At 39.1% G+C, this 27743-nt stretch overlaps 1 protein-coding gene across 1 annotated transcript in view; it reads left to right on the top strand.

Annotated features, from left to right (window-relative positions):
- LOC139711295 (uncharacterized) overlaps positions 1–27743 on the top strand; it is a 190100-nt gene that overhangs the window by 147731 nt on the left and 14626 nt on the right. Inside the window, exons 22-29 of the mRNA XM_071623200.1 lie at positions 2900–2952; positions 4534–4648; positions 5363–5438; positions 5848–6185; positions 7331–7448; positions 10216–10481; positions 11589–11656; positions 16792–16958. Coding sequence (XP_071479301.1) covers positions 2900–2952; positions 4534–4648; positions 5363–5438; positions 5848–6185; positions 7331–7448; positions 10216–10481; positions 11589–11656; positions 16792–16958 — 1201 coding nt within the window. The remainder of the gene's footprint in view (positions 1–2899; positions 2953–4533; positions 4649–5362; positions 5439–5847; positions 6186–7330; positions 7449–10215; positions 10482–11588; positions 11657–16791; positions 16959–27743) is intronic.

Genomic DNA, 27743 nt, shown 5'->3' with positions numbered 1-27743 from the left:
AGCATCCCTAAGGGGTTAGGATCTCAATTTGTTAAAATGGGCACCATGTCCCACCCAGGGGGCCCCCAGGGGGGCCCAAACCCCCCAAATGAAGGAATCGTTAAAAATTTTCTAGAATCAGAAGTTATACAGCTAAGATAATACTATGAGTGAGTACATTAATGACTGTAGTTTCGAGTTTGTTCATAGGAGATCCAGGGGTGCCCCTCTTGGGGGCAGGGGGGGGGGGGGGGGGGTTGGTTAGGTAGGTCCAAATGGGGGCCTGAATCGTACATTGTCATCTTCTTCCTGAAAACCTCATGATAGATTTTCGTCAAACTTGGCAGGTAGCATCCTTAGGGGGTCAGGATCTCAATTTATCAAAATGGGCACCATGCCCCACCCAGAGGGCCCCAGGGGGCCCCCAATCCCCCAAATTAAGGAATCTTTAAAAATTTGGGCCCTTATTGTACATTTTCATCTTCTACTTCAGAATGCCTGGTCAAATTTTGGTAGAGCTGTGAATAATTTAGATTAGTGACTGCGTGAAAGGTGAACTTGCGATACTCAGGTGAGCGCTAGACCCGCGGGTCTCTTGTTAGGCTGTGCGGTATGATGGAAAATTGATAGTCGAGGCCCCACCGCCCCCCAAAAAACAACAACAAACAAACAAACAAACAAACAAACAAACAAACAAACTGAGAAAAGGGAAGAAATCATGCATTTCTTCCAGTAATGGTCATACAGTGGAGATAGAATTTTGATAGAAAAATCCTGTTGATAATAACAATTTGAAAACATACAACCCATTAATAATGATGAAGGTGATATTAGACAGATGTCTGTACATTGCAGCACTTTAATAGTTTAGCCGTCATGAGTAACTTGCATAGTTGTGTTAAATTTTATTGATGTAAGGATTTATGACATAGTAAACCTGACTGTAGAAAGAATTATATAGAATTGAGTGTTTGCATGCAGATCAAAGAGACACAAATACGAGCCAACAATGCATGGCACATGCACTATCAATATTTATCTGTCGTGTGGATGAATAATAGCAGGCTTTGGCAGTATTAACAGCAATGCACCATCATTATTGTACCACTGCATATTTGTACTTCTCCTCTCCATCTTCAGATTTCATACTTCATATTGTTTTCCTCATTTTTTCTTCTTTTTAAAAAAACCGAGAGTGATGTATGTTCAGTATGCTTTCAACTCACAGCTGCACTTGATGAAGAGAAATCAGATTCATTTTCAGTTATGACTGAATGAAGACTTTCTTTTTTATGAAAGAGACAATACTTCAAAAGAATAGATACAAAGCAACATTCCAGTAAACATGAAAGGCAATTAATTAGGTTTTTAAAGTACAGTGTAAAATGAAATATAATTGAATTGATAGAAACATATGTTTTAGGAGCATTCGTGATAATTGAATGCAAGTTGCTGAACAAACTGTTTCTGAACAATCAGGCAGTGAGACAACACCTTATAAATCATATATTTCTGTGGTTAAAAAATTGTCTGCATTAAAAAATTTAGGTATAATCCCAGGTATGTTAGTGTATGTACACAATATTCTCATTATTGTAGGTTACTGTAAATAGGGATTTGGCATACCTTTACAGTCTGTGTTTATTAGTTCTGTGGGACCTCTGTCTGTCTGTTTGTTTGTCTATCTGTCTGTCTGTCTCCTTCTTCAGCACCCTTGAATGAAGGTCCAAGCAGTTTGATATCAAAGGTCAGGGTGATCACTGACCATTAGTCCAAAGTGGCAATTTAAAGGTCAAGCATTTGACCGCCACCAGAGAAAGTGATCCACTTCAATACTGGCATGTCGTGCTGTTTAATGGTTGACTGCTCTTTGTGCTGCCCTCTTGCTGCAATGTGAAAGCAGTGTGCATACAATTGTACATCTTTCAAGTACTCTAGCAGTTGTAATGTGCGATTATTGATCTCATACATGAATGCATTTTACTTTTAAGTGGTCTTACATGTGCAAGTTTCAGCTTAAGGTAGCTGTGTACAATATTCATTTTCACTTGGTGAACTATTAGAGAATTGTCTTACAAAATGTTAATGGATGCATGTAAAGCCTTTGAGACTGCATGATTGTTTTCAATAGATATGTGTACCTCTTGACAATGTAAAATGTACTGCTCTTCCATTCTCTTGAGTACAATGAAACGTGGTGTAGCCTTGTACAAATCATAATGATGCATTCATTGTTGTACTTATAATTGTGAAACTGTCAGGTCTGTGTTAGTGATATAAGTGGATAGTCTCATTGTTTCATGCTATCATTAATGTGCCTTCAGTATTAGACCTTTATCATCAGCGTGTTTACCAGCTGCAATGATCAATTCTGTCAGTTTTTTCAGTTGATGGTTGCCTACTTTTGTGCTGAAACATCAGTACCTTGCACGAAAATTGTAGGATATTGTAGTAACGTTGTTATACAGAGACATGTATTTTATATATTTGATGCGTTATCATGAAAACCATATTATATAGGAAGAATCTTTTCTCCTTTTTTTAACATATATGAATTTTCCAGATGCTAAGCTAAAAGTCAATATATATTTTTCCCTGCTTCAATGCAAGGAAAATACACACAAGAAAAAAGTCAGGAAACAGTAAATATTATACTGCCAAAACCAGCTTTTTCCTTCCTTTGATGATCTTTGACTTTATATTGGGTAACGTGATGACACACCACATATATACATATATATGTTACATTGCTCTGTGTCATTTCAATGTGCCTGTCCATCTAGTATTTTATGGTGATTGTGGCTGTTGTCTAGAGTCGTCCTTTATCTCTTGACGTTGGCATGCTTGTCTCACATTATGAACGAATATCGAGTTTTAATTTCACTTTTTCTGTTTCTCTATTTTCCCCCTGTCGTTTCAGATTACAAAAGCTAGTGCTGTTGCACTGTACCCTTTCACAGCTCAGTCCAAGAAGTAAGTTTATACACTATTAAAGTATCTGTGTAAATGAATGCTTTGTGTTAAACATGTCCAGATTGTCCTGATATGTAACAGTGATAAGCAAGCTTTCAGGACGTGCTAGTTAGTGATGTTCAACAGAATCCTGGATTGGACAGCAATGAACAAAGTGAAATAGATACAGAAAATAAAATAAAAAAAGAGTTAAACTTTGCTGTGCAAGTGCCATTGAGAATATAAGTAGTGAATGTCTCTTTAAAAGTGATTAAATGATGGTTCTGGTAGCAGTTTTTGTGATTCGTTTTTATAATCTTTCTTTTTGCATCAGAACAGAGTATACACTGTATGTTACATAGGAACGTAATTAATGTAAATTGTAAGAGCACAGATTTTGATAATAACAGTGTTGTTGTATGACGTAGCTTTTGTTTTAACCTGTCAACCCCCAGATAAGTTTGCTGCAGAAAAAGATCATTTTCTCCTCATCAAATTGGCAACTCCTGAATTTAACTGCATCTCCTACAGTGGAAACAGATTAGCTGGAACTGGTTGAATTTACTAAATCTGTTCAACATCAGAAAACAAAAATGCAAAACGGTTGCCAATTTGAGATGGGCACATTGCCTGTACTCTGACATGTGATGACATGTAAGGATCAGTTAAAATTTTGTGATTGTTATTGAGATTTTTGCCTGTCATGGAACCAAGATAAGCAGTGATATGTGACCAATATAATACAGGGCTGAAAGAAGAGTGAAATTTGTGATTCTGCCCAATGAAATACCAGCACTGAACTACAAGATATATTGTTTATGAGAAGATGCCACAACAAACCACAAACATGTTTTTGTTTTGTTGTATTTGTTTTTGTTTGTTTTTGTTTTTTTACTGAATCGGGTAGTACAATGTATTTATCTTCCTTTTTTTTTTACCATGACTTTTTGTTCTTTTGTTCCAACAATCCTCATCAGTTTCTGTTCAAACTGTAGTGACAAATAGACCTATATATTCATACAGTGGACTTGCATTGATATTTGAGAGATTTGACTTTGATATTTGTGAGATTGGCATTTTCTCACCATAGAGGGGGTAGTTACAGTCATACAGGCACAATGGCTGGAGCCTTGGAATACAAACCTGTGATGGCTAGATCTAGGTCTTGTATGTTTCAGTGTCATGATCAACTCGCCCTCGAGATCTTGTTCTGTATAGCCACAGTGACTGTGTACCAGCAGGTTTTGTTCCCTGAGGTTATGTGCTGTGTGCAAATCATAAAAAAAAACCATAATGCTTCCCCCCCCCCCCTTTGGTTTGAAAAGAAAATGTCAATAATGTACATGTAATAAACCCCCATGAATGTGTCAAGCAGCGCATGATGAAGCAAAAAGAAGTCTGCCATGTGTGGCTTTGTAGAATCCTTTCTGCATTTGTGCGGGAAAAAAAAAAATTAAGAGGACTCAATTGAACTCAGATATTCGATGTCATATTGGTTTACTCTGAGTTGCTTTGCAGACTGTTAGTCTATCCTCACACATACATACATACATACATACATCAAAATTATTACACATTATTATGCTGATTATTGCCTAACAGAGAGTTGAGTTTCAAGAAGGGGGATACAATTTTCCTGACGAGAGAAGTGGATAAGAATTGGTTTGAGGGCGAGCACCATGGAAGTAAGGGCATCTTTCCCAGGAGCTATGTGGAGGTAAGCCTTAAAGGAAACCCAAACCCTAAGAGAAATGTGGATTGAGTGAAAGCAGCAACATTAGTACAACACATTAGTGAAAGTTCGAGGAAAATTGGACAATCAATGCAAAACTTATGAATTTTTAAAGTTTTGGTGTTGGAACCGCTGGATGAGGAGACTACCAGAGATTATGACGCATGTGTGGACAACAAAGTCAATATAAAGGAAATATAAACGGAATTCCTCTTAAAGGCACTTTTCTATCATAATGAAAGAGCACTTGACTATTAAACCGCTTTCAGAAAGCAGGGGGAATAATTGCTGCCCTTAACGTATGTCAGTATCAAGTTGATGGAATGCTTAATTTTCATGAAAAATGAATTTTTGTGGGATTCCCTGTATATTTTATTTTTTATTTTTGTTCACACATAATTATGTCATAATCTTTAGTAGTCTCCTCATCCAGGATCCAACACCAAAACTGTAAAAATTCATAACTTTTGCATCGACTGTCCGATTTCCCTCAAACTTTCACTGATGTGTTCTACTAATGTTGCTGCTTTCACTCAATCTACATGTCTCTTTGTGTTTGGGTTTCCTTTAACCCTTTCTGCGCTTCGTTCGCCAATTTGTAAGCTTGCTGGAGTTGCTTCGTGTGCTGATTGACACATACAATGTCAAGGAAGATATCGTGAATGAATAGAGACTACTTATAAATCCCCTTAATCCCAGATACGTCATGTTGGTCTTCTCATTGAACTGAGGCACATTGCTTCACCTAAAGTGGACAAGCTAACTTTACAACTTGGTTAGAGTTTGGGAGGAATTACTGAACGCTAATGAAGAAGCTTGGCAAGTTAAAACTATTGAAAGTGCCTCTTGAGTTAAAGAGTTGACCCCCAGGGCACACAACTCTTTACTTCCTTTCACTTTTGCTCTGAAAGTTTGCGGTGCTGTAAGTCTGGAGAGCTGTAGTGAATTTGCAATTGCGCATGAAAGGATTAAAATTTGAAATAATGTACATGCAAAAAACATCTCAGAGGCCCCCAAATTTTATAGCTTATTAGATGTTCTATATGTTCCCGTAAAAGCAGAAGATTTATATTATACACAAAATGAGAGTGATCAGTCACATGCATTGAGTGAAGGGAAGTTGAAATCATTATTCAAGTATGGGCTAGACAGAACATCATAGGTTGATTAAAAATGAAATTGAGGGAACGTGCGACTGAGCAAAAAGTCAAGAGACGAAAATCTTGTAATTAAAATGAAACAATTTAAAAAGAGACAAAAAATAGACAGGGAGAATATGAGAGGGATCAACCCGGCTATATCTTTGTTGATATTTGTGGTATCCACAAGATGCGACACCATATCTAGATCTTTCCTTTCTAAGGTATCCATGATTTACAGCAGTGAATCTATCCTCTCTCAGGTTGTCACCAGCATAGAGGAAGCTCGAAACTTGGAGGTGAACACACCGAGTGCTGAAGGCAAGGGAAGAGCCAAGTACAAGTTCAAGGGTGAAACGGCCAATGAGCTGTCAGTAAACAAGGTGAGTGTTTCCCATTGGTTGCAAGAATCATTTAAAGGCCAACATAGGAAACACACCTGTCCTCCATTAAATTAAAAAAAAAAAAAAAAGATGTGTTAGAGGGACTTTAGATAGTTTGACATTAGATAATTTGATACAAAGAAAGGATATCTAGTCCAGAGAATCACATAATTCTACAGAATGATTAGGAATGTGTGAATTGATTATAGAATGTTCTTATGTATTCTTATGATATCGTGAGAGTTAGATTGTGTGTCATATATGGAATATAATTCTGTGCTTGGCATGTTTGATTTTCAGTATTTATTTATCATATTCATACACTGCATTTATTGTTTGAACTGCATACAATTTTGATATATTTGTATTTTTGTATAATTTCGGATTAAATCTTGGTTTTCCGGTAATAATAATAATAGTAATAATGATAATGATAATTATTATTATTATTATCATTGTTATTATCATTATTATTATCATTATTACTATTACTAGTCAATGTACCCGTGGAGTGCTGAATCAGCCGAAGTGGGGCATGGGGGGGGGGGGGGGGGGGGGCTATGATGAAGTTATCGCAGTCCCAAGTACATGTAGGCCTACACCTGGGAAATCTCCATTGAGGATATTTCTGGGGGAATCCCAAGGAGTAGCGAAAGACAGTTATTTGACCTTTGACCCCAGTGACCTTGACCTTTCCCAAAATGAACCCCTCAAGGGCAATTTCGTGGTGAACCTGCATCCACCCACTAAGTTTGATGGAGATCGGACCTGGGAGAAGTAGCGAAAAAGAGTTATTTGACCTTTGACCCCAGTGACTTTGACCTTTCCAAAAATGAACCCCTCAAGGGCAATTTCGCGGTGAACCTGCATCTACCCACTAAGTTTGATGGAGATCGGACCAAGGACCTGGGAGGAGTAGAGGAACAAACAGACAGACAGACAAACGTTGCTCGAATTATAGTACGATTATTATTATCATTATTATCATTATTATCATTATCACTATATTCTACCTGTCATGCATTCAAGAAAGTGTAAAATGCCATGTTTACATCATTGTGAAGAATGTATAGGTGGTTCATGTAATGTAGGTACAGTAGTGAACACTGCAACATGTCAAATGCTCTGTGTTTGGTCATTCCTAGGGAGAAATCATAGACCTGGTGAGGCGGATCGATGCCAACTGGTGGGAAGCCAGGGTCGGAGGCAGGGCAGGCATCATCCCCTTCGCCTACCTCGAGGTCCTCAGGGAACCCCAGTCAGGTCAGTCCGAAGACGCAGTGCCCTCTTGTTGCCATGACAACAGTATGTCATGCGTATCAAAATTTACAGATGGACCTGCGATGAAGGAGAAACTGCACATCAGAGATTGATTGATTATCGTGAAACCCAGAAAGTGTGTTTGTACCTTCTTGCAGTTGAGATATCTCGAGTCACTTACATTAAACTGTTCATAAGTTTGCACATCGAACATTACTCTACACAAAGATTCCAACAAGACGGACACATCAAATACTGCAATGGTGTATCCAGTTGCCAGTATAAGGAGGAAAATAAGTAAGGAAGGAATGACTTCTGTCAGAATAGCAATGCACAAAATATACAATGCTGGACATTACCTTTGTCAGCAGAACTCAAAATTAAGTGTTTTTTTTTTAATGAAAAGAAAATCAATTAGGTTGTAAATTGTGAAAATGAAGAGAATCATTGCAATGGGACCTTGTGTGCTCCTGCTAAATACTTTTTTCGTTATCAGCTGACAACACCTAAAGATTTGGATCATTCCAGCAGTACCTGAAACCTGTGTTACCATCATGTACATGGGTTAGATTCAGACGTGAGAACAATGTGAAACTCATTCTGGAGAAGATTGTGTTGAATGGAAAGATGTCTCAGCTCTGTACAGCTTTTAACAGATTACAGTGGTGAGATAGCCAGCATGTGTTTGAAAGTGTGGCATGTGAGCAAACCATACTACAGTCAAACCTGTCTATAGTGGCCACCCAAGGGAGACAAAGAAAGTGTTCACTGTAGACAGGTGGCTGCTATAGAAAGGGTTGTTTACAAGGCTTTTCTCTCGGGTGAGGGGGTGGGAAATTGTGTTTATTGGCTGTATATGGCAGGCAGGCGCGCCGGAAGCAGTTTTGGATTGGGGGGGCAAACATTGGAGGGGGCTCAAGATTAGACCATGCATATGTTACACAATATACACATACACACACACACACACACACACACGCACACACATCTATTATATATATATATATATATGTAAAGTGGCGTACGGTGGGTCGAAACATGGGGGGAACCATAAAGTAATTTTGACGGTCTGTACTATGCTTGTGCGTGTGTGCGTGAGCAATAATGGGACTACAATTATATACATTACGGAATGTGATACATTCAACAACGCAGTCATTGAGGAACATTGTAAGTTTTCCTTACATGGATGGAATGACGGTGTGAAACGATCGACAAATTATATACTGTCAGCAACATAAGGTGAATGGCATAACAATAAAATGCGAGCGAGCGAAGCGAGCGAGCTTGAAAATTTTGATATTCTACAGTTCCAAAACTGGAGTTTTAATTGTAGCTACATATTTCGCTTTGAAATAAATGGGGGCGCATCGGGCGCAACTAATGGCAATTATTGGCAGCAACATTTAGGAGAATGGCATAACGATTCAATGCGAGCGAGCGAAGCGAGCAAGCTTGAAAATTTTGACATTCTACAGTCCCAAAACTGGGGTTTGTAGCTTTATCTTTCACTTTGGAAATTAATGGGGCGGCGCATCGGGCGCAACTGCCGGCAATTTGGCAGTAACATTAGGAGAATGGCATAACGATTCAATGCGAGCGAGCAAAGCGAGCGAGCTTGAGAATTTTGACATTTTACAGTCCAAAAACTCCCGTTTGTAGCTATATCTTTCGCTTTGGAAATTAAGGGGGGGGGGGCATCGGACGCAACTGCTGGCAATTACTGGCAGCAACATTAGGAGAGTGGCATAACGATTCAATGCGAGCGAGCGAAGCGAGCGAGCTTGAAAATTTTGACATTTTACAGTCCAAAAACTCCCGTTTGTAGCTATATCTTTCGCTTTGGAAATTAAGGGGGGGCATCGGACGCAACTGCTGGCAATTACTGGCAGCAACATTAGGAGAGTGGCATAACGATTCAATGCGAGCGAGCGAAGCGAGCGAGCTTGAAAATTTTGACATTTTACAGTCCCAAAACTCCCGTTTGTAGCTATATTTATCTTTCGCTTTGGAAATTAAGGGGTGGGGGCATCGGGCGCAACTACTGGCAATTACTGTCAGCAACATTAGGAGAATGGCATAACGATTCAATGCGAGCGAGCTTGAACATTTTGACATTCTAGAGTCCAACAACTGCCGTCGTGGCTATGTTTTTCGATTTAGAAATTAAGGGGGAGGCGCACCGGGCTCAACTGCTGGATGCGAGCGAGCGCAGCGAGCGAGCTTGAAAATTTTGACATTTTACAGTCCAAAAGCTGCCGTTTGTAGCCATATTTTTTCCCTTTTATTCATATATATACATATCTATTTAATTTTCTTTGTTTTTTCATTTATTTTTATTATCATTATTATTACTTCTTTTTTTTTTTTTTGGGGGGGGGCTTTTTGGGGGGGCAAAAATGCGTTTTGCCCCCCCACTTTTTGGATTGGGGGGGCGGCCGCCCCCCCTGCCCCCCCACTTCCGGCGCCTATGATGGCAGGTGGCGGCTATGGCAGGTTTAGACTGAGTAGACCCATGCTTTCCAAATCGTCGGTTTGAAGCAACCGTATTGAAATGGGTTCTAATGATTATAATGTCGGTGAATCAAACATGTAGTATCTGCAGTCATGGCATTTACAAGCCATAGATACCTATAAACCTTTTATGATTGTGATGATGATCAACATGGAAAAAGTGAAAATATCTTACAAAAAAGAGGCGTCTCAAAAGAGTTACAAAATATGTCAGCGATTCTCATGTGTAATGTTTGTGCCACTTACTCTGATCTAGGGAGAGCCGTGTCTCCACAACTGTCGTCAGGAGGACCCAAAGGGGCGCCGCTCAGTCCTGCGGGGCGGTCACCTCACAGCCCCACCCCGGTGGCGAAGTCGCCGTCCTACCAGACACAGTCCAGTAATCACATGGGATACGGCCCCACGGGAGGGATGAGGAGTCAGCCGCCATCAGCTCATCAGCAGCAGCAGCAGCAGAAGCCGGCTGCCTGGAACAACGGGCCGGTGCAGGGAAGGGGCGGAAATGTTGGCAGACCTGCCCAGGTACTCCAACCAGAAGTTTTTTTTCTTCTACCCCTCCTGCTCCTCCTCTGTCTCCTTCTTTCTTAATACCTTCTCCTTTGTCTTGGTTGTTATCATTATCATCATCTCCTTCTTTTTTCTTCTTTGTTCTTGTTTTTCTTGTTGTTTTTCTCTTGTTTTCTCCTCCCCCCTATCCCCATTCTCTCCCAACTTCTTTTTCTTCTTTATCTTTGATGCAATCTGCCACCTTTTATCCTGAAGATTATAACACATATGCTTTATTGCAAGACATATGGATGTCGTGAAGATTAATGGAAAGTTAGCGCAATAGGAAGAAATTCTGGTGATATTTGATTTTTATTTAGGGCATTCTAGAGGAATATTCTCATGGAGGTTTAGAGCAATGCTGAATGCCAAAGTGTATGTGGAGTGCTTTTGTTCTGTCAATGACAAGAGTCAATTTGTCACCATTTGTGGTTTATTAGTTTCATTCTTATCTGATTTGGGCTTCCATTAGTGCAGCTATAGTGCTAGGAAGAACTAACTCTTTATGAGCCACATGTGCACGCTCGACTCAGTCGACGATGTGCCAAGTTCGCATATTTTGCTCAAACACACAAACCCGCCCTAACTGATCAATGAATTGCCAATTGCCACATCACAATGAAACTCAGAAAGCTTCACTCACAATCCCATCCCTCTCTCGTGCAGCTTGCATTGTTTGTGAGATGATTGAATATCACGCAGTGTTCCTTTTTTTTTTTTGAGTAAATTCTAAAAGTTTCTGTCTCTGTTTTGTCTGCAAAAGTCCTACCTGGACAATTAATGATGTAGTTACTGATCATTTTAGTGAAAACAATTATAGATTTGACATGAGATTTACATCAAATCAACCCTTTGAATTTTTTCTACAACTTTGATCATTGCATATACAGCAAAACAAAAATCTAAAAAAAAAAATTGCATTGAGATGAAAAACAGAATGTTTTCACAAAACACGCCATCCTCAAAATCTCAGAATAATATGGCACACTGGGGGTTTACACTGTGGTGCATAAACAATTAAGTGACATGCAGTCAAAAGCGTTCACTTTGTCTTTTACAACATGTCAATCTTTGTGTTCCCAGAATCAGGGCTTTCATCGCCAGGGCCCTGCGGAGGCCTCCAGGCAGTTTGGTTCCCCAACTCAAGAACGGTGAGTGACAGTTTCTTGTCCGACCAGACACAAGGATTTACATGCCAATCGATCAAGAGTGAAAAGGCAACTGTTGCCACTAAGTGCAAGCTCTGGAGGCCGTTGTGATATGGATGTCACCATTAGGGCTGTGATTTGGCTCAGCCGGTAGCGCATCTGCCTCCCGATCCAAAGGACCCGGGTTCGATTACCGAGTCTATCTGAGCAATGTTGTGTCTGATCATACCATCCCCTCTAGAAAGAGGCAAAACACTCTGTCCCTCGGATAGGACTTTAAATGAAGGTCCTGTGTGTGTGAGAGAGTCACAACTCATGCATGTAAAAATCCCTCTTCATTCATTCATCACAAAGGGCAGGATGCATTAACAGCTGAAGTGGTCTAGCTTCACATTAAACTGGACCCCATGGAATACCAGCTCGTGTAGTTGAATATGGGCTATCCAGCCATCTTCTGAGATGGAAAAAATGAAACAAACAAACATTGTGACTTGAAACCATAGTACTATCATAATGAAAATGATAATAAAAATTATGATGATTATGAGGAGGAATATGATAATAATTATAATAGAAGCTTTATCATCAAGGTGAAGTTTTATTAATACATTTGTAGTTGAATATTCAAGGGGGAAGATAACATAGTTTCATTTATTTCAAGATCAAAATGGAACCCACACACGCACATTTTTGTTAAATGGTGAAATACGTAGGTAGTTTCAAAATTAGATTTATCAAGGGGAGAAATATAGCTTTTAAACTCTTTGACCCGAGGTTGTTTTTATGAATTCATTGCATAAAAGTCTCCACATAAATCTCAGGATGGCCAAAGTCGCTCATATGTAGCTGTATTAGACTTTGAAATTTCATTTCCGGAGGTCTCTCATAAGTGTCTTAAGAGCAAAAAGTCTCTCATAAGACCTTCTTGAAACATACCTCAGCTGTGTTTGATTTGCACATAGCTGGTGACATGTGCACCCTGTTTCATTTCTATGATTGGGTATGATGTTGTTAACATGAGGTAACTAGGAATTGATAAATATCAATGATTGTAGAAAGTATTTTCATGTTGCCTTTCGAGGTAATAAAACTTGTCAGCTATCATTTCCTGTCTAAAAATGAGGAATAATGAGGAGAAAAATTCACCAAGAATGACATAGTTGCAGGAGAATTTACTCCAAATATTATGTGGATTTCAGTGAATGCCTTGATGTTGATACACATCATCAGTGAAATTTTAGAATTGGACAGTCTTTGTAAATAGAATGTGATGAACTTTGAAAGAGTATGTTAAATTAATGTGCCAGTATTGCTGGATAAGAACTCTACAACGATTCAAAATGTCAGTGTTGTACAACTACAAAATTACTGAATTGTTGTACAACTACAAACTTACTACACTACTGAATTAGAATGGCGGCTTGTGTTAGCACCGTGTGTCTCCACCGTGTCATGACTGGTCTACTGTATATCTGCGTTTCGACGCTGTTTGACTTGCAATGTACAAACTGCAAGTTTCCATATATCACAAGCCACGTCAGGAGTAAGTCCAAATCGTCTCCAACCATGTCTTCGTCGAAAACGAGACTGAAGAAGAAATCTTCTAAATCTGGTCACCATGTTGAAACCATCGAAGAAGATTCCCCTGAGGACTCCCCCGACCTGGCTGGGCATTCCAGTATAGGTTGTCCCTGCAGAGGCGTCTCTACTGCTGCTGGGCACTCAAGCACAACTCCTCATTCAAATGCAAATTGTGATGCCGATACGAGTGAAAGTGCGAATGCAAATGCGAGCACGGACAATGTCATGATCGCTGACATGAAAGAGCTCATTTCTGAGCAAGTGGTGAAAGCCCTCCGTTCAGAAACTGTCATCAAGGAAATATTTGACGCTGTTTACACAGCTGTCTACGAGAAACTTGGGGACGAACTTCAAGCTTCGTTTCAGCTAGAACTAAAGCAAAGGGACGAAAAGATCAGTGAACTTGCTTCATCATCGGTGAAACTCCAGAAGAAGATCAAATACTTGGAATCAGAGCTGGAGGAACAGGAACAGTATTCACGTTGTCACTGTCTGCGAGTATACGGCCTCCCAGAATTTCCAAAGGAGAATACGGATGATGCCATCCTCGCTCTTGCCACCAAGATTGGTGTCGACCTGGATGTTTGGGACCTAGACAGAAGCCATAGGATCACCTCCAAGCCACGCTCCGGCGATCGATCTACCAACCATCAGTCACCTGCAAAACCCAGACCACTCCTAGTCAAATTTGTGAGATACATTGACGTACAACGCTCATAACCGGATGTATGCTGCCAAGTCGCGATTGAAGGGGACAGGAATTGTCATCCGTGAAGACTTGACATATGAAAGGCAGGAACTGTACTACAAAGCATTATCTCACATGAACACTATGCAAACATGGTCATCTGACGGAAGAATCTTCACAATAACAAAAAACGGAACCAAGAAACTGATCACTTCTCTCCGCGACATTGACTCTTTGTGTATCGTCAATAAAGCTTCATTATCCCTGTTTTACAATGGGGTCTTTCTATGAGTATCTAGGCACTGATTTTTCGGTCAATTCTGATGACAATGAGAATTCCTATTCTCAAATTTACACTTCTGATTGCAACTATTATGATTTTGAACAGTTTCGTGATTCAGTATCTCTCATGCGTTGATGAACAAGCTTAGCTTGATCTATTATAATGCTAGAAGTTTGAATAAGAATTTTGATAAACTTTGTGAAGATTTACAGGTTCTTAAGTTACCCTTTTCTGTTATAGGAGTAACTGAGACATGGATGAGCAGTGCATCAAATCATTTTTCTCTACAGGGTTGTAATATGTTCCAAGCCAATTGTATTGAAGGCCGAGGTGGAGGAGTAGCATTATATGTGAGAGAAAATCTGTCTGTTCAAACTTTACAAAATATAGAATTGTCTGTTGATGGCGTAGAATCTCTTTTCATCGAAACCACGGATGCAATTAAGAACAAGATAATAATTGGAATTGTATATCGTAAACCTTCTTCGAATGTCGATGATTTCATAAAATCCTTTGATCTAGTTAATACATTGAATGCAATGTTGAAAGTGTGTTTTATCATGGGAGATTTGAATCTTGATTTGATACGGTATGACCAAAACAGCGTCATTCAGAATTACAATGGGGTATTCCCCCCTGATATGTAAACCAACCCGTGTATGTTCGAGTTCAGCTACTCCTATAGACAATATTTTTACCAATTCTTCTGACCATCATTTCATTTCTGGTATCTTACTCTCTGATTTGAGTGATCATTATCCAGTTTTTTCTGTTTCTTCTGTAGCTATGTTGAGTTCAAATAGTAAAAAGCATAGTGTATTATCACGGAAAATAACACCTTTGTCATTATCATCACTGATGGGCGATTTATCGAAAGCTGACTGGTCAGATATCTTTGAGCTGACGGACGCCAATCTTGCCTATGAGTTATATTTGGACCATTTTCTGTGTATATTGAATGAACATATGCCGCTTAGAAAAGGGGGTTCTGTTGATAAAAGGATTAAAAAGCCCTGGATCACACTGTATGCAATACTGAAGTCAATCAAGAAGAAAAACAGATTATTCAAATTGTATAAATTGAATCCAAACAACAGTGATGAATTATTTTATAAGCAATATTGTAATAAATTGAACTCTGTTATTCGACAAGCTAAAAGAAAATATTATTATGATGAATTTTATAAGGCTAAATTTGATTCCAAATGTATGTGGAAATTTATTAACCGGACTCTGGGAAAAACTGATTGTTATCTGCCAGAAATTTTAGTACCGGTACAAGGAAAAGATGTAATATGTGATCAAGTTTTAATAGCAAATATTCTTAATGAACATTTTGTTGATATTGGTCCAAATTTGTCTTGTTCGATTGATACATCAGATACGTCTATGAGTTTTTCTGATTATCTCTCCGGCAATTTTGAATGTTCTTTCTTTTTTAAACCGGTTTCTGAATCAGAAATATATGATATTGTAATAACTACAGACCTATATCAGTACTACCGGTTTTTGCAAAAATATTGGAGAGAATAGCATTTGATAGGTTTTACACTTTTCTTAATGAGAATGATATTCTTTGTTCTAATCAGTATGGTTTCCGTTCTCATTATTCCACTGAGTTTGCTATAATTGATTTATACGATCGGGTATTAAATCTTATAGATGAAAATAAGCATGCAATTGTAATATTTATGGATTTATCGAAGGCCTTCAACACCCTTTCCCACTCAGTTTTACTATCCAAACTGCATTTTAACATTTTTATACCTGTACATATTGTGTGATATTGTATGCATGATTGTTATTTTCCGATCTTTTTATCCGAAGAATGAAATAAAACGAATGAATTGAATAAAGAGGAAAATATGAAGAGAATTCTGCTCTTATCTAGCAAACTGAAAGACTAAACTTCAGAAGGCAGAGGGGAAATAACATTACCCTTGACATATCATCGGTTGAGAATGATAAGGGCATTAAGTTGTCGCTAAACCCATAGTGTTCAAGACAACTTAAAGCCATTCTCATTCTCAACAGACAATACGTTTTTTCATGCTGTAACCCGGGATGTTATCAAACTGTGGGTTATGACATTGTGTCTAGTGCCATCTCGTGTTGGCAAGATGTACAGTTACACATTACTATTATGGCTGCCAGATATTAGTACTCGGCGATGATGATCCCAGTGGTAAGTTAGCACTGTTATGACGTGTTTAATGTGACTGCAGCAATAATTTTTTTTCCCCATGGATGTGGGAATGATAGGGAAAAAGTTAGGCCAGCTCATTTGATCTATGCAAGAAGTGGTAGGTACATTGTACGCTTTTAATTTTCTACAATTTCATTGAGTATAATTGCAAACAAAAAAGAAGAGAACAACAACAAACAACAAATTCGCCAAAGTGACCGGGTTTTGAGGGAAAATCAACAAAATAGTAAATTTCTATTTGGTACCCCAAGGTACCAAAAACTTTTTTTGTACAGTGTATGTCTGTAAGAATTTGAGGGAATGCATACTTTTCATTTATAAAATTTGATTCAGTTCCGTCTGATTGCAGCCATTCCAATGATCATTCTTTTTTGACTCAGATATCGAGCTGCGTACAGTTACCAGCCCAACAACGACGACGAGCTCGAACTGAAGGACGGTGACACCGTGGTCGTTATGGAGAAGTGTGACGACGGTTGGTTTGTGGGATACTCGGAGTCTACTGGCCTCTTTGGCACCTTCCCTGGAAACTATGTGGAGAGATTATGTAAGTGAGACAGCTTTTAAACAACGCCGAACACTAGCACTGGTCTGATGGTCCCAGACCAGTAAAAATCACTGTCGGACCAGTACTGTGAAATTGAGGAATGTTCGCATGCATTTTAATTTCGCGAGTTTCGCAAGAGCCAAGACTCGCGAAATTAAAATGCACATGAAAGTTCTTGTCTACACTATACGTATTGAATGTTGGAGGCAACTCGTGAAAATTTCGTGTCGTGAAAATATCGTGTTTTACAATAACTTTTCAGGGATTGCTTAAATTTACTGGTCTGACATAACAAGTAAAATAACAAATAAAACACAGTTGGGGGCAGTTGAAAAAAAATACAGGACCAGTAAATTTATGGTGCGGACCAGTAGGAAAAAAATGGCTTAGTGTGCAACCCTGTTTTAAAGATCGGTGAAGGAATGTTGTGAATGTGGTTGTGTGAGAAGACTGAAACGGCATTTACTTTTCCATACAAGTTCTTCCATTCTCTGCCAGAAATTTGCTCAAATTTTTGTTCTAACTTCCAGATGGTGTGTGCCGTTGAATAGTTTTAGTAAATAAGCATAAGAAGTCTTCCCCCCCCCCCCCCCCACCTTTGGAATAATCATTCGGTGTCAAAGCATCCCAATGTATTGCAAAACCATTTACACAGTCTAGTTTGTGTCAGCTATTTGTAAGTAGACATGATCTAACATGTGGTAGTATCTTTTTGCATTGGAAACCTCAACAGAATGAAAGTTATGTATTCAGAATGAGATACAAAGTATTTACCTTGAGCGGACAGTATCTATCACATTGGTAACAAACCTCACTATACTTTTGTTACCTCGGCCAAGGGAGGAGGTTATGTTTTCCTTACCCTTGGTTTGTGTGTTTGTTAGTTAGTTAGTTTGTCCGTGTGCAAAATAACTCAAAAAGTAGTTAATGGATTTGGATGAAACTTGCAGGAAAGGTTTAGAATGATACAAGTAACAGTATGATTAAATTTTGGTAGTGATACGACAATTTTGGGGGAATTTATGAAGGATTTTTGATATTTTGGCAGGTAGGGTCAATGAACTTGAGAGTTCAAGCTGCGCGTATTTGAGGTTTGCATGCGCGCACTAAAGTGCGTGCTCTAGTTTCTGCTAGGGCGAGGCGCGCCGTGCAGCTGAGGGTTTATGACGTAACAAAGGCTTCTATATTGGAAATCGGGCGACTATCAGCACACAATGCTGTAAGTACGTATGGGTGGAAATCACTGATATCTGTATGGAAGAACAAGATCAGTGGTGGAAATTAGCTGCATGCTTGGCAGAGGTCTGCGCTCTCAGAGTGCTTTTCTAGTTTGAAAATAGTCTAAAGTTCATTTGAAGCACAATGCCCAATGTTCTCTACAGTTGACTTTTTGAGATCCTAATTAATGCAGCGTGGTGTATCTTGGTTGAGTTTGCGAATAAGGCACAGGCAGATTGTGGTGGAGATTATGCATATTATGGATGTGATTTACACATTGCAGAAGATTGTGTGAGTGCCATGTGACATCACCAGTAGAAATGTGAAAGAGATAAAGCTTGAATGAAGGTAGAAGAAGGGGGAGATGTAGAAGAATAAGTGGATGGATGCATGGATAGATATACACCATATCGTACAAATAGAAGCAGATTTATATTTATTTCCTATCGTTTCCATGACAACTGTGGAGAAAGGTTTCAGGTGAAGATGTGAAATGATAGTGATGAAATGTTAAAGGTCGAGGATGTCATTTCCCATCTAAAAAAACTTCATGTTCGGTGGTAATGTTGTATATGTTAAGAATGCTGATAGTTACTGTACTGTCAGTTGTCTGAAATGACGGGGGAAGGTGAATTGTCATGTTCAAAGGCCGTTTTTTGTTTCAGCTCACCTGAGCCAAATGCTCAATTAGCCATTGCTATTATTCATTGTCCAGTGTGTGTCTTGCATCTTGTGTTGTCTGGTTTCAGGCAGCCAGCATGCAGCGTGCATGAACTTATTACATTTTTTCAGCTTCTTGTTAAAAAAATCCCTGTGATACATTTTCACCAAACTTGGACCATAATATCCCCAGGGTGATAGGATCAATCTCATTTGTTCATATGGCTGCAAAATAAGGAATCATTTTAACCCATTGTGGATGGGCTTATTTTGCTACAACATGCATTTACCATAGACACTTGCACGAGTGTACTCCGGACTCTTCTTCACCGGGTCAAAAATCTCCTTTAGAACCAGAAATGATTAAACAAATTTGATGTTATGAGTTAATACATTGGTGGCTGTACTTCCAGTTTGTCCATGGCAGATCCGATTATATGCCTCCCTCCCTCCCCAAGCCCTGTTAGGGGAGGGGTCCAATTTAGGCCCAATGTTTACATTTTCATCTTCTTCTTGAAAAAAGGCATGATCAAAGTTCTAACCAAATTTGACAGGAATTATTCTAGGGTGGTAGAATGTACAAATGTTCACCATGCCCCATATGGGGGCTCACCAGGGGCACTATGCCTGGGTGAGTCCCAGCCCCCAAATTAGGGAATCTGGGCAAGAGTTTTTCTCTGCAGTTGAAAGTGACAGAGCGAAGTTAATGCTAGGAGTAAGTAGATTTGTGACTACAGTTGTATGTATCATGGCCCATCTGGGATCCCCAGAAGGCCCAGAACCCCCATATTAGAGAATCTTTAAAAGATGTTTGTCTACAAAACCAGGAAGGATAGAGCTAAAATGGTGTGGTTAGATGAGTACATTCATTCGTAAGTGCATTTTCAAGTTTATGTCAGATCCACCTCTGTCTGTTTTGGCCTGGCAGCACCAAATTGGTGCACATTTTCATGTTCTTCTTGAAACACATGGGGGCAATTCCACGGTATGTAGGACACAGATGCCAAAAATTCAAAATGATATTTGTTTCAAACACCATACATTTTCAGACAATACTTGAGTTGAAGTTTTAAGAATCATTATGATTTTCAATAAAAGTGGCCATTTTGATTTTCAAAATGGCTGCCAAAATATGCCTATAACTCAATGGCAAGAAAGAGTGTATTGTCACATAATTGACCCTCTGTATATCCACTTTATTAGTGCTCTAAACAACAATCTTTTATATGCATGCAGATACCAGGCAAGTCTTTTACCACATGATAAAAAGAAAAAGCTGGTTGTTTTAAAGAATTTTATAAAAACTTTTAATTAGTTTGACACTGATGGATGTAACGTCAGTTACCAAAAACAAGGAATTTTTAACATTATTTATCAAAGAAAGTGAGCTGTATGATGTAACTTAGGATTTCTAATGTATGCCCATATGCCTTCCTTTCAATACCAGAAAATAAGGATACTTGGCATACTGGAGAGTCAAATGAACACATCAAAATGTGTAACGTCAGTTACTGAAACGTCATATACCAGTATGTAACGTCAGTTACCATGACAGTAATTATAACTTAGGAATATTTTTTGACTTTAGGCCATTTCAATACATCTGGGAAGTCAAAGGTTATCAACAAAGAGCAGCAATCCCTTTGATAGGGAATGATGTCATCACCATGGTACACTGTATGTCCATGGATAATTTTTTTTTGTTCACTTTATCTTATTTATTTATTTATCATATTTATTCATTTTTTTGATGGGGACGGGGGCTTGAACTTTTGATTTTTGGTTCAGCACAAGTTTAAGGTTAAATCATCTGGAAGTTTAGGTTTACCACATGCATTATACATATAATGCACTCAAATTACTATACAGTACTCACTGTCCTACGGGATGATAAAGCTACCACATTTGTAGGCCTAATCAATGATGTGGTTGCATGGTAACCACCTTTTTCTATTAAAAAGCTTGTGTACAGCTGTATACCAACAGTTTTATAATCTTTACTAATGACTACTTTTGCAAGCGTTTTTCTTTTTTTTCTGGAAGCTTAGTGGAGTTTCTACCTCAAGGCAAATGCAGGAACAGATATATTTCTTCGCTTGCACTTAAATGTGTGGTTTAGTTAATATGGCACATCTTGAAATGTTGCATACCTAAGCAGGCCTGACATAAGGCATGTGCTGTTATTACTGTTTGAAACTAACACTGATGTTGCTCAAAGTGAGAGGTGATTCTGGGGTAAAATAAAAAACTGTTCATATTTGTTGATTACTTTATTTCATTCATGCAGGGACATTTTTGTAATACATGATAATTACGAACAGGAAGTTTCATTTATATTGATCTTAGAATTCTTTCGGTGCAAAGTCTTGGTATCTGGGATGTATTTGCAAGCCTAGATATAACAGTGAAAAGGAAAAGATAAACAATTACATTCCTTCAAGCAAGGAATAAACAAATACAGTAATGCCCTTTTGACTAAGAAAGCATGTTTCTTCTTCACAGAAAAAATATTAAAAGTGTATCACTATTCATTTAAATCATTATTGATAATGGAGATCATTTTTTTATTTGTGGCCCTAACAGTGCCTTGAGGGAGAAGGAGTAAATTAAAGAAAAGAAGAAAGAATATATCACAGCAGATTTCATACATATTTATGAATATTTTTATTTGTATGTGTTTTTTTCCCATGACCTGAACGATATTTTTTTTTTTCACACACACAAACATCTGTGTTTTGTGTAGTACTGGAGGGCATTATGGGTGGGGTACTCTCGATAGAAACTTTCCTGTTCATCAAAAAAAGAAAAAACAACCAAAAAAACAAACAACAACAACCCTTAGTTATGTAAATATTTATACTTGGAACTGCTGAATCTAAATGGCTCTGTGTAATCTTAACTGTTGAAAAAGCATTCAATCTTAAGACAAATGTCAAGAAATATCCTCTGGTGCATTTACATTATTTTTGCTCAACTGTGCTATAGCATGGGGGGGGGGGGGGAGCTTGCCCTCTAAGGGCCCCACCCCATTTTTGTCTTTAGATTTTGTTTTAATTTGTTGCTAATTTAATGCCTGGGATTGTTACTGGTATACTGCAGCAGTATAATAACCTGTTAAATAAATTAATTCTTTGTAAACCTCATAGCAAAAGTATGTGTAACGTCAGTTACGTAACGTCAGTTACTGACATGTTTACCTTTAAGTTTTCATAAAACATAAAGAAAATGGACTTATGTTTCATTTCATTTGGGTATTTGTAATTGATGAACCAAGGTATGATTCCGTATCAAACAAATCACTCTGAAAGGTCAGAATTATAAAATATCACAAAACTATTCCTAATCATGATTTTCCATGTGTAAACCCTATGGCAAATGTAAGCGTAACGTCAGTTACGTAACGTCAGTTACCGTCATGCCTTCACTGAAATTGGCATGGTGCTAAAAGGAAATATCTAAAGTGCACATTATTTTGCAAACCTGTTCCTAAGAACCTAGGTTTATTGCCATATTAAACACATAAAGTTTAGGGTTCAGGGACATGAGATATTTCCATTTAAATCTACACCATAATTTCTCATGTCCTTTTTCCGTAACGTCAGTTACCGACACATTTTCACTTGCTTTGTGACAAGAAATGCAGTTTGAGAGAAAAACTTTCCACCTATTTCTTCATTCTCATGAACTCATTCATCAATGCTAATTACAAGCCCCGGGTGCTTTCATTCACAAAACTACAACATAAACAATTTTATGAAAATCCTTCCGCGTAACGTCAGTTACCGTGGAATTGCCCATGGTCAAATTCATCATCAAACTGGATATTCATGACAGCTAGGGTGATAGAATTTATATTTATACCAATTGAGCACCATCCCCCTCCCAACCAGAGCCCAAATTTTCTTTACAACCGGAAATGCCCTGAATGAATACACTAGTGAGTTTGCTTATGGCAGATCCAGGGGTGGCCACCTTTGGGCGAGGGCTAAATTGGGGGTCAGTTTTTACATTTAGATCATCTTTTTGAAAACCCATGGTCCCATTTTCTACAAACTTGGAGAGTATTATCATAGCCAGTGTGATAGAATATAAAAATGGAAACTATTACCCCGTTTATACTGAGGAAGAAGGGGGTTCTGAAGCCTCCTATAGCAGCCTCGAGCAGGCTTTCAGCTCAGTATAAACAGACAGAATTCAGAAAAGGAGATCCGATAAGGTCGGGTTCTGAAATCACCTACAGGGGGAGGTTTCAGAGGCAGCCTCAAGGAGGTTCGACTGCAGTATAAACGCATAGGGGGTTCAAGAAGCTGCTTTTTGGCCGACCCCAGAGGTAATTGCTGAAGGTCATCGCCTGCTTACATAAACAACCCAGCCATCTCGACCAATCCCCGCTGCAGAAAGCCTTTCAACATGCACACTTTCACTCAAAAGCCCGCACCATAAATCAAAGGAGAGGAGAAGGTTGGGCCTGCTAGGGCCTGCTAGGGTCTGCTTTTGGCGAGCAGTATAAACAGACGAGAGGCTGCTTTTTCAGAGTGAGCTTTCGAACCTCCTCGAGGAGGCTCTGAAACCCGCTAGCAGTATAAACGGGGTATATGCCGCCCTCAAGCCACGGCACCCAAGTGTAGGTTATGGTCTGCAAGAATGTGTGGAAGGTGAACTTGCGAAATCAGGAGAGCGATAGACCCCCCCCCTCTTGTTTTTATGCCTCCGCCTGGTCAAAGGTCAAGGTCAACTCCTCAAAATGTCACTACTTCCCTCCTGCTCGAGTATGTACGCCCATGGTTTTTTTATCATGGCTACTACTAAAACAATGATTAATTCAGTGCTTATTTATGTTGATGTAGGGCAATTTGTCAATCAGTACCCTCATATTTATGCAATGCCTGTAGAATTTGTCTTGAAACTTGATATATACCCAATAGATATTCTATAGAAAGTTTCTTGGCAAAAGGTCAAAGGTCAAATGGTCAAAGGTCAAGTAAAAGTGCTCAATTTCACTGCTTCCTCCATATCTCGATAATAAATCAAGGTATCATCATGAAACTTATTACATATTCATGCATGTTCTACTAAACAGTGATTCTCTGTGAAACTTTAAGGTCAAGGGTCAAAGGCCAGGTTTAGATATTGATATTTTACCATTTAATACTAAAATTACACTTTTTCTCCATACCTTGTAAATTACTCAATGCATAAACTTCTAAAAGGGTCAGAAGTCGAGTAAAAAAACCTGCACTTTGACAACTTAGTCATTCATCCAATTAAACCTACACGTGTACTTCAAGGAAAGTGAACATTCAGCACATTTGTGACAAACCTGTTATTTTGATATTTTGCCAATTATGTGAAACTGTCATCACACATTGTCAAGACATTGTACTATAGACCTATTAGGAGAACCATGCATTTTGGCGGAGGCATACCAGTCGCCGTAGCGACATTTCTAGTTTTTATTGTTTTTATTTGTCTTTGCCTGACTTCTGCCAGAAGAATCCAATGACAATGTTGCTTGATGAGATGAATAGAAATAGATTTTAAGCCCTTTCTGCTGAAAGTGATGAATTTCAATCCTCATGGTTATCAGTCAAGATCAATGAATGCCAAGATGTAAATGAAGGGCCATATACCTGTGGCAAAACAAAATTACAGCAAGAGGGCTACAACATTCTGCTTGATAGTGTGCAGCAGTCAGATAACTTGAGTTGTTGTTGTTGTTGGGTTTTTTTTACCATTATCAAGGAATTGTTCGCTAGAATCAAAGACAAGTGATGCATATCACATCTGAAAAATGCAATGAGAACTCTGGAATGTGAAGTATTTCTGATTTTTGTTGTTGTTTATGGGCATCAAAATCAATTTTTTGATCACTGCAAAAATTAAAAAGGTGAAAGGTGAGAGGCATGTACTCTGTAAGGACACACAGAGAAATCTTGTCTATTCTTTATGCCCATGTGAATACTGGTATGAAATGTTCCACGGAGTATCATTAGTCCCAGTCTGGGGGGCAAGTAGAGAAGTTTATGGCTCTATATTTAGCAATGTGGTCTTTTGTCAGTTGATGTGAAATGATCCATGTCATTCTCTTCTATGCCATAAAACCTGAATATATCTGGAACAGGCTGCAGATGATCTTCTCTCCACTCCAAAGCACATGGTAGTTGCATGGGACTGATGTAGGGGCTGTGTGTGTGTATGTGGAGCTGCCAATGGAGGCATGGTGGTAGCATTGTGTGGTGGTGCGTGTCATCTCGCAAACAAACCCAACATCTCCCTCCTCACCCCCCCCCCCCCCCCCCCCACACACCCCCACCCGTAGGTAGTGAGATTTAGCCACCATCACTTGATGCAGTTTGGTAAATGACTCCTTTGGAGTTTGCCCCGCGGCAATAAAAGTCGGGAACTGGGTGCCGGCTCTACCGTGTGCTCCTCTCTTGCCAGTTGTGTGCACATGGGTGCATCCTCCTTTATTTCTGTGCCTTCTTGTGTATCGTGCAGTTCGTGCATGGGAAATGTTGTCATACAGTGATTTCAGGAGGAACCATGCTTCAGTTGATACAACATGTGGCATAGTGCATCAATAATCTAGACACGGGTTACGCAAAGAAAGAGAAATCTACTTTATAGGCCAAGGATGCATGTGTCCACCGATTACAGAGTACAGCTGTTGAATTACGCATATCGTGGCTGAAGCGACTAAGACCTCGTATCTACAAAATGCCAAATGTTCAGGAGAGCAGAAAAACACAGCCAAAGCACTGTATCAAATGGGAGAGCCTTTCCTTTGACATGCTGTGGTGGCTTCATTTGTGGGGTCAGGCAGCTAGGATTAGGACAGGACATCACTTAACTGATTATCTAACCACTGATCCAAAAATGTAATTTTCACCAAAATTTCAGATACGAGGTATAGCCGATGATATCATGCCTATCTACACGTTGAATCACCAGCCAACACTTACCATCCAAAGTGTATTCCAGATGGACACCCATTTGTTGCTGATTCACTTTTTACATTGTTCCAGAGTTTTGCTGACTGTTAACACCAAACATGCTCGTGTTGCACGTTGAGCTATTTCGGTAACAATGCTATTATGTCATTTTTGTTTATCCTTTAGATTTCAATTGATTTCACAAAAATGATTAGGTTTTTACGGGGGGGGGGGGGGGGGGGAATTAATTGTCCGTCTTTGTCACAACAGCAGGGTCATGATCAAGTTGTCAACAATCCCTCCTTCCTTTTTATGCCTCTGCCATGAAGTGGTGCAGGAGGCATTATGTTTTCGGGTTGTCCGTCCGTCCGTACGTCCATACGTACGTCCGTCCGCTTTCGTTTACGCAATAACTTGAGTAATATTGACTGGAATTTTACCAAACTTGTTCCAAGTATAAAGTATGATGGGGCAATTACTTGATAAGATTTGGGGTGAAATCGGCCAAAGGCCAAAGGTCAAAGGTCAAGGTCAAATCATGAAATTGTTTCCGTTTATTTGATAACTCAAGACTAGATAGAGCAAAGTTCACCAAACTTTGTCGGAGGATGATGTATGATAGGACAATTACTTGATTAGTTTTTTAGTGAAATCGGACAGAGGTCAAAGGTCAAAGATCAAGGTCAAATCCTAAAATTTATCTCTTTACGTGATGACTCAAAACTGGATAAAGCAGCTTTCACCAAACTTGGTCCAAGGATGATGTATGATGGGGCAATTAATTGAGTAGATTTAAGTGACATTGGCAAGAGGTCAAAGGTCTAAAGGTCAAGGTCAAATGCTAAAAATGTTGCTATTTCCCCAATATCTATGCAATGCCCGAAGGTATTTTCTTGAAACTTAGTGTAGACATGTACTACTGCGTAAAGATTCTCCAGAGAGAGTTTCATGTCATAAGGTCAAAAGGTCAAAGGCTAGGTGAAAATGTTGCAATATCACTTTTCTCGCAAATGGTTCAATGTATCTTCATGGAACTTGGTACATACGCATGTACTGACTGGCAGGGATTATCTAGGGAATTAAGGGGTCATGGGTCAATAGTCAGGGGGTCAAAGGTCAAGGTCAACCCCTCAAAATTTTATTATTTCCCTCATATACTTTATGCAATGCTTGCATCATTAGTTTTAAAGGGGTGAAACTTAATACATATACAGTCAAACCTGCCTTAGCGGCCACCTCTCTATAGCGGCCACCTGTCTATAGCGGCCACTGAAAAATCCCCCCGAGAGAAAAGCCATGTTAAAGACCCTGTGTATAGCGGCCACCTGTCTAACGCGGCCAGCGGCCACAAATTTTGTTTCCCGTGGTAGATTTTAACCTGTCTATAGCGGCCAAAAACCTGATGGAGCCGTAGCCGAGCCGATAATTCAGTGTGTTTTTCTGCTTTTTAGCCGTGCCAGTCATTCCTGGGCAACGTTCAGTGATCGCCACCGTTGCATTCATCACTTATTCAGTCCCAATAATGCACTAGTGTTAAGTTTTCTTCATGACTGTGCACATGCTACGGTTACTGTCAACAATTTCATAAACACCGACATTGGTTTATGCATGATACACACGTGTGCATACGTACACACATACATGTACATGTAAGTGTTTATAGATGTATACAACGATAATACATGTGCATTTAGGCAATGTACACAAAGATGGATTACCTGTCTATAGCGGCCACCTGTCTATAACGGCCACTTTTTCCGTTTCCCATGGGTGGCCGCTATAGACAGGTTTGACTGTACATGCATTACCTAATGGAGATTCTCTGGGAAATTTCTAGCCAGAGGTCAAAGGTTAAGGGTCAAAGGCCAGGTTTTAATGCCCCCCCCCAAAAAAAAAGAAAAAAAAAAAAAATTACTCAATGCATAAACTTATAAAAGGGTCGGTCAGCAGTCAAGTAAAAATTCTCAATTCCCCA

Source organism: Diadema antillarum, unplaced genomic scaffold, assembly GCF_040938485.1.
Source record: "Diadema antillarum isolate AM-2024a unplaced genomic scaffold, OU_Dant_1.0 seq00001638_RagTag, whole genome shotgun sequence".
In the NCBI taxonomy this organism is placed as follows: Eukaryota; Metazoa; Echinodermata; class Echinoidea; order Diadematoida; family Diadematidae; genus Diadema; species Diadema antillarum.
The sequence above is the reverse complement of the archived record's forward strand: the minus strand, read 5'-3'. Positions and strand labels throughout refer to the sequence as shown.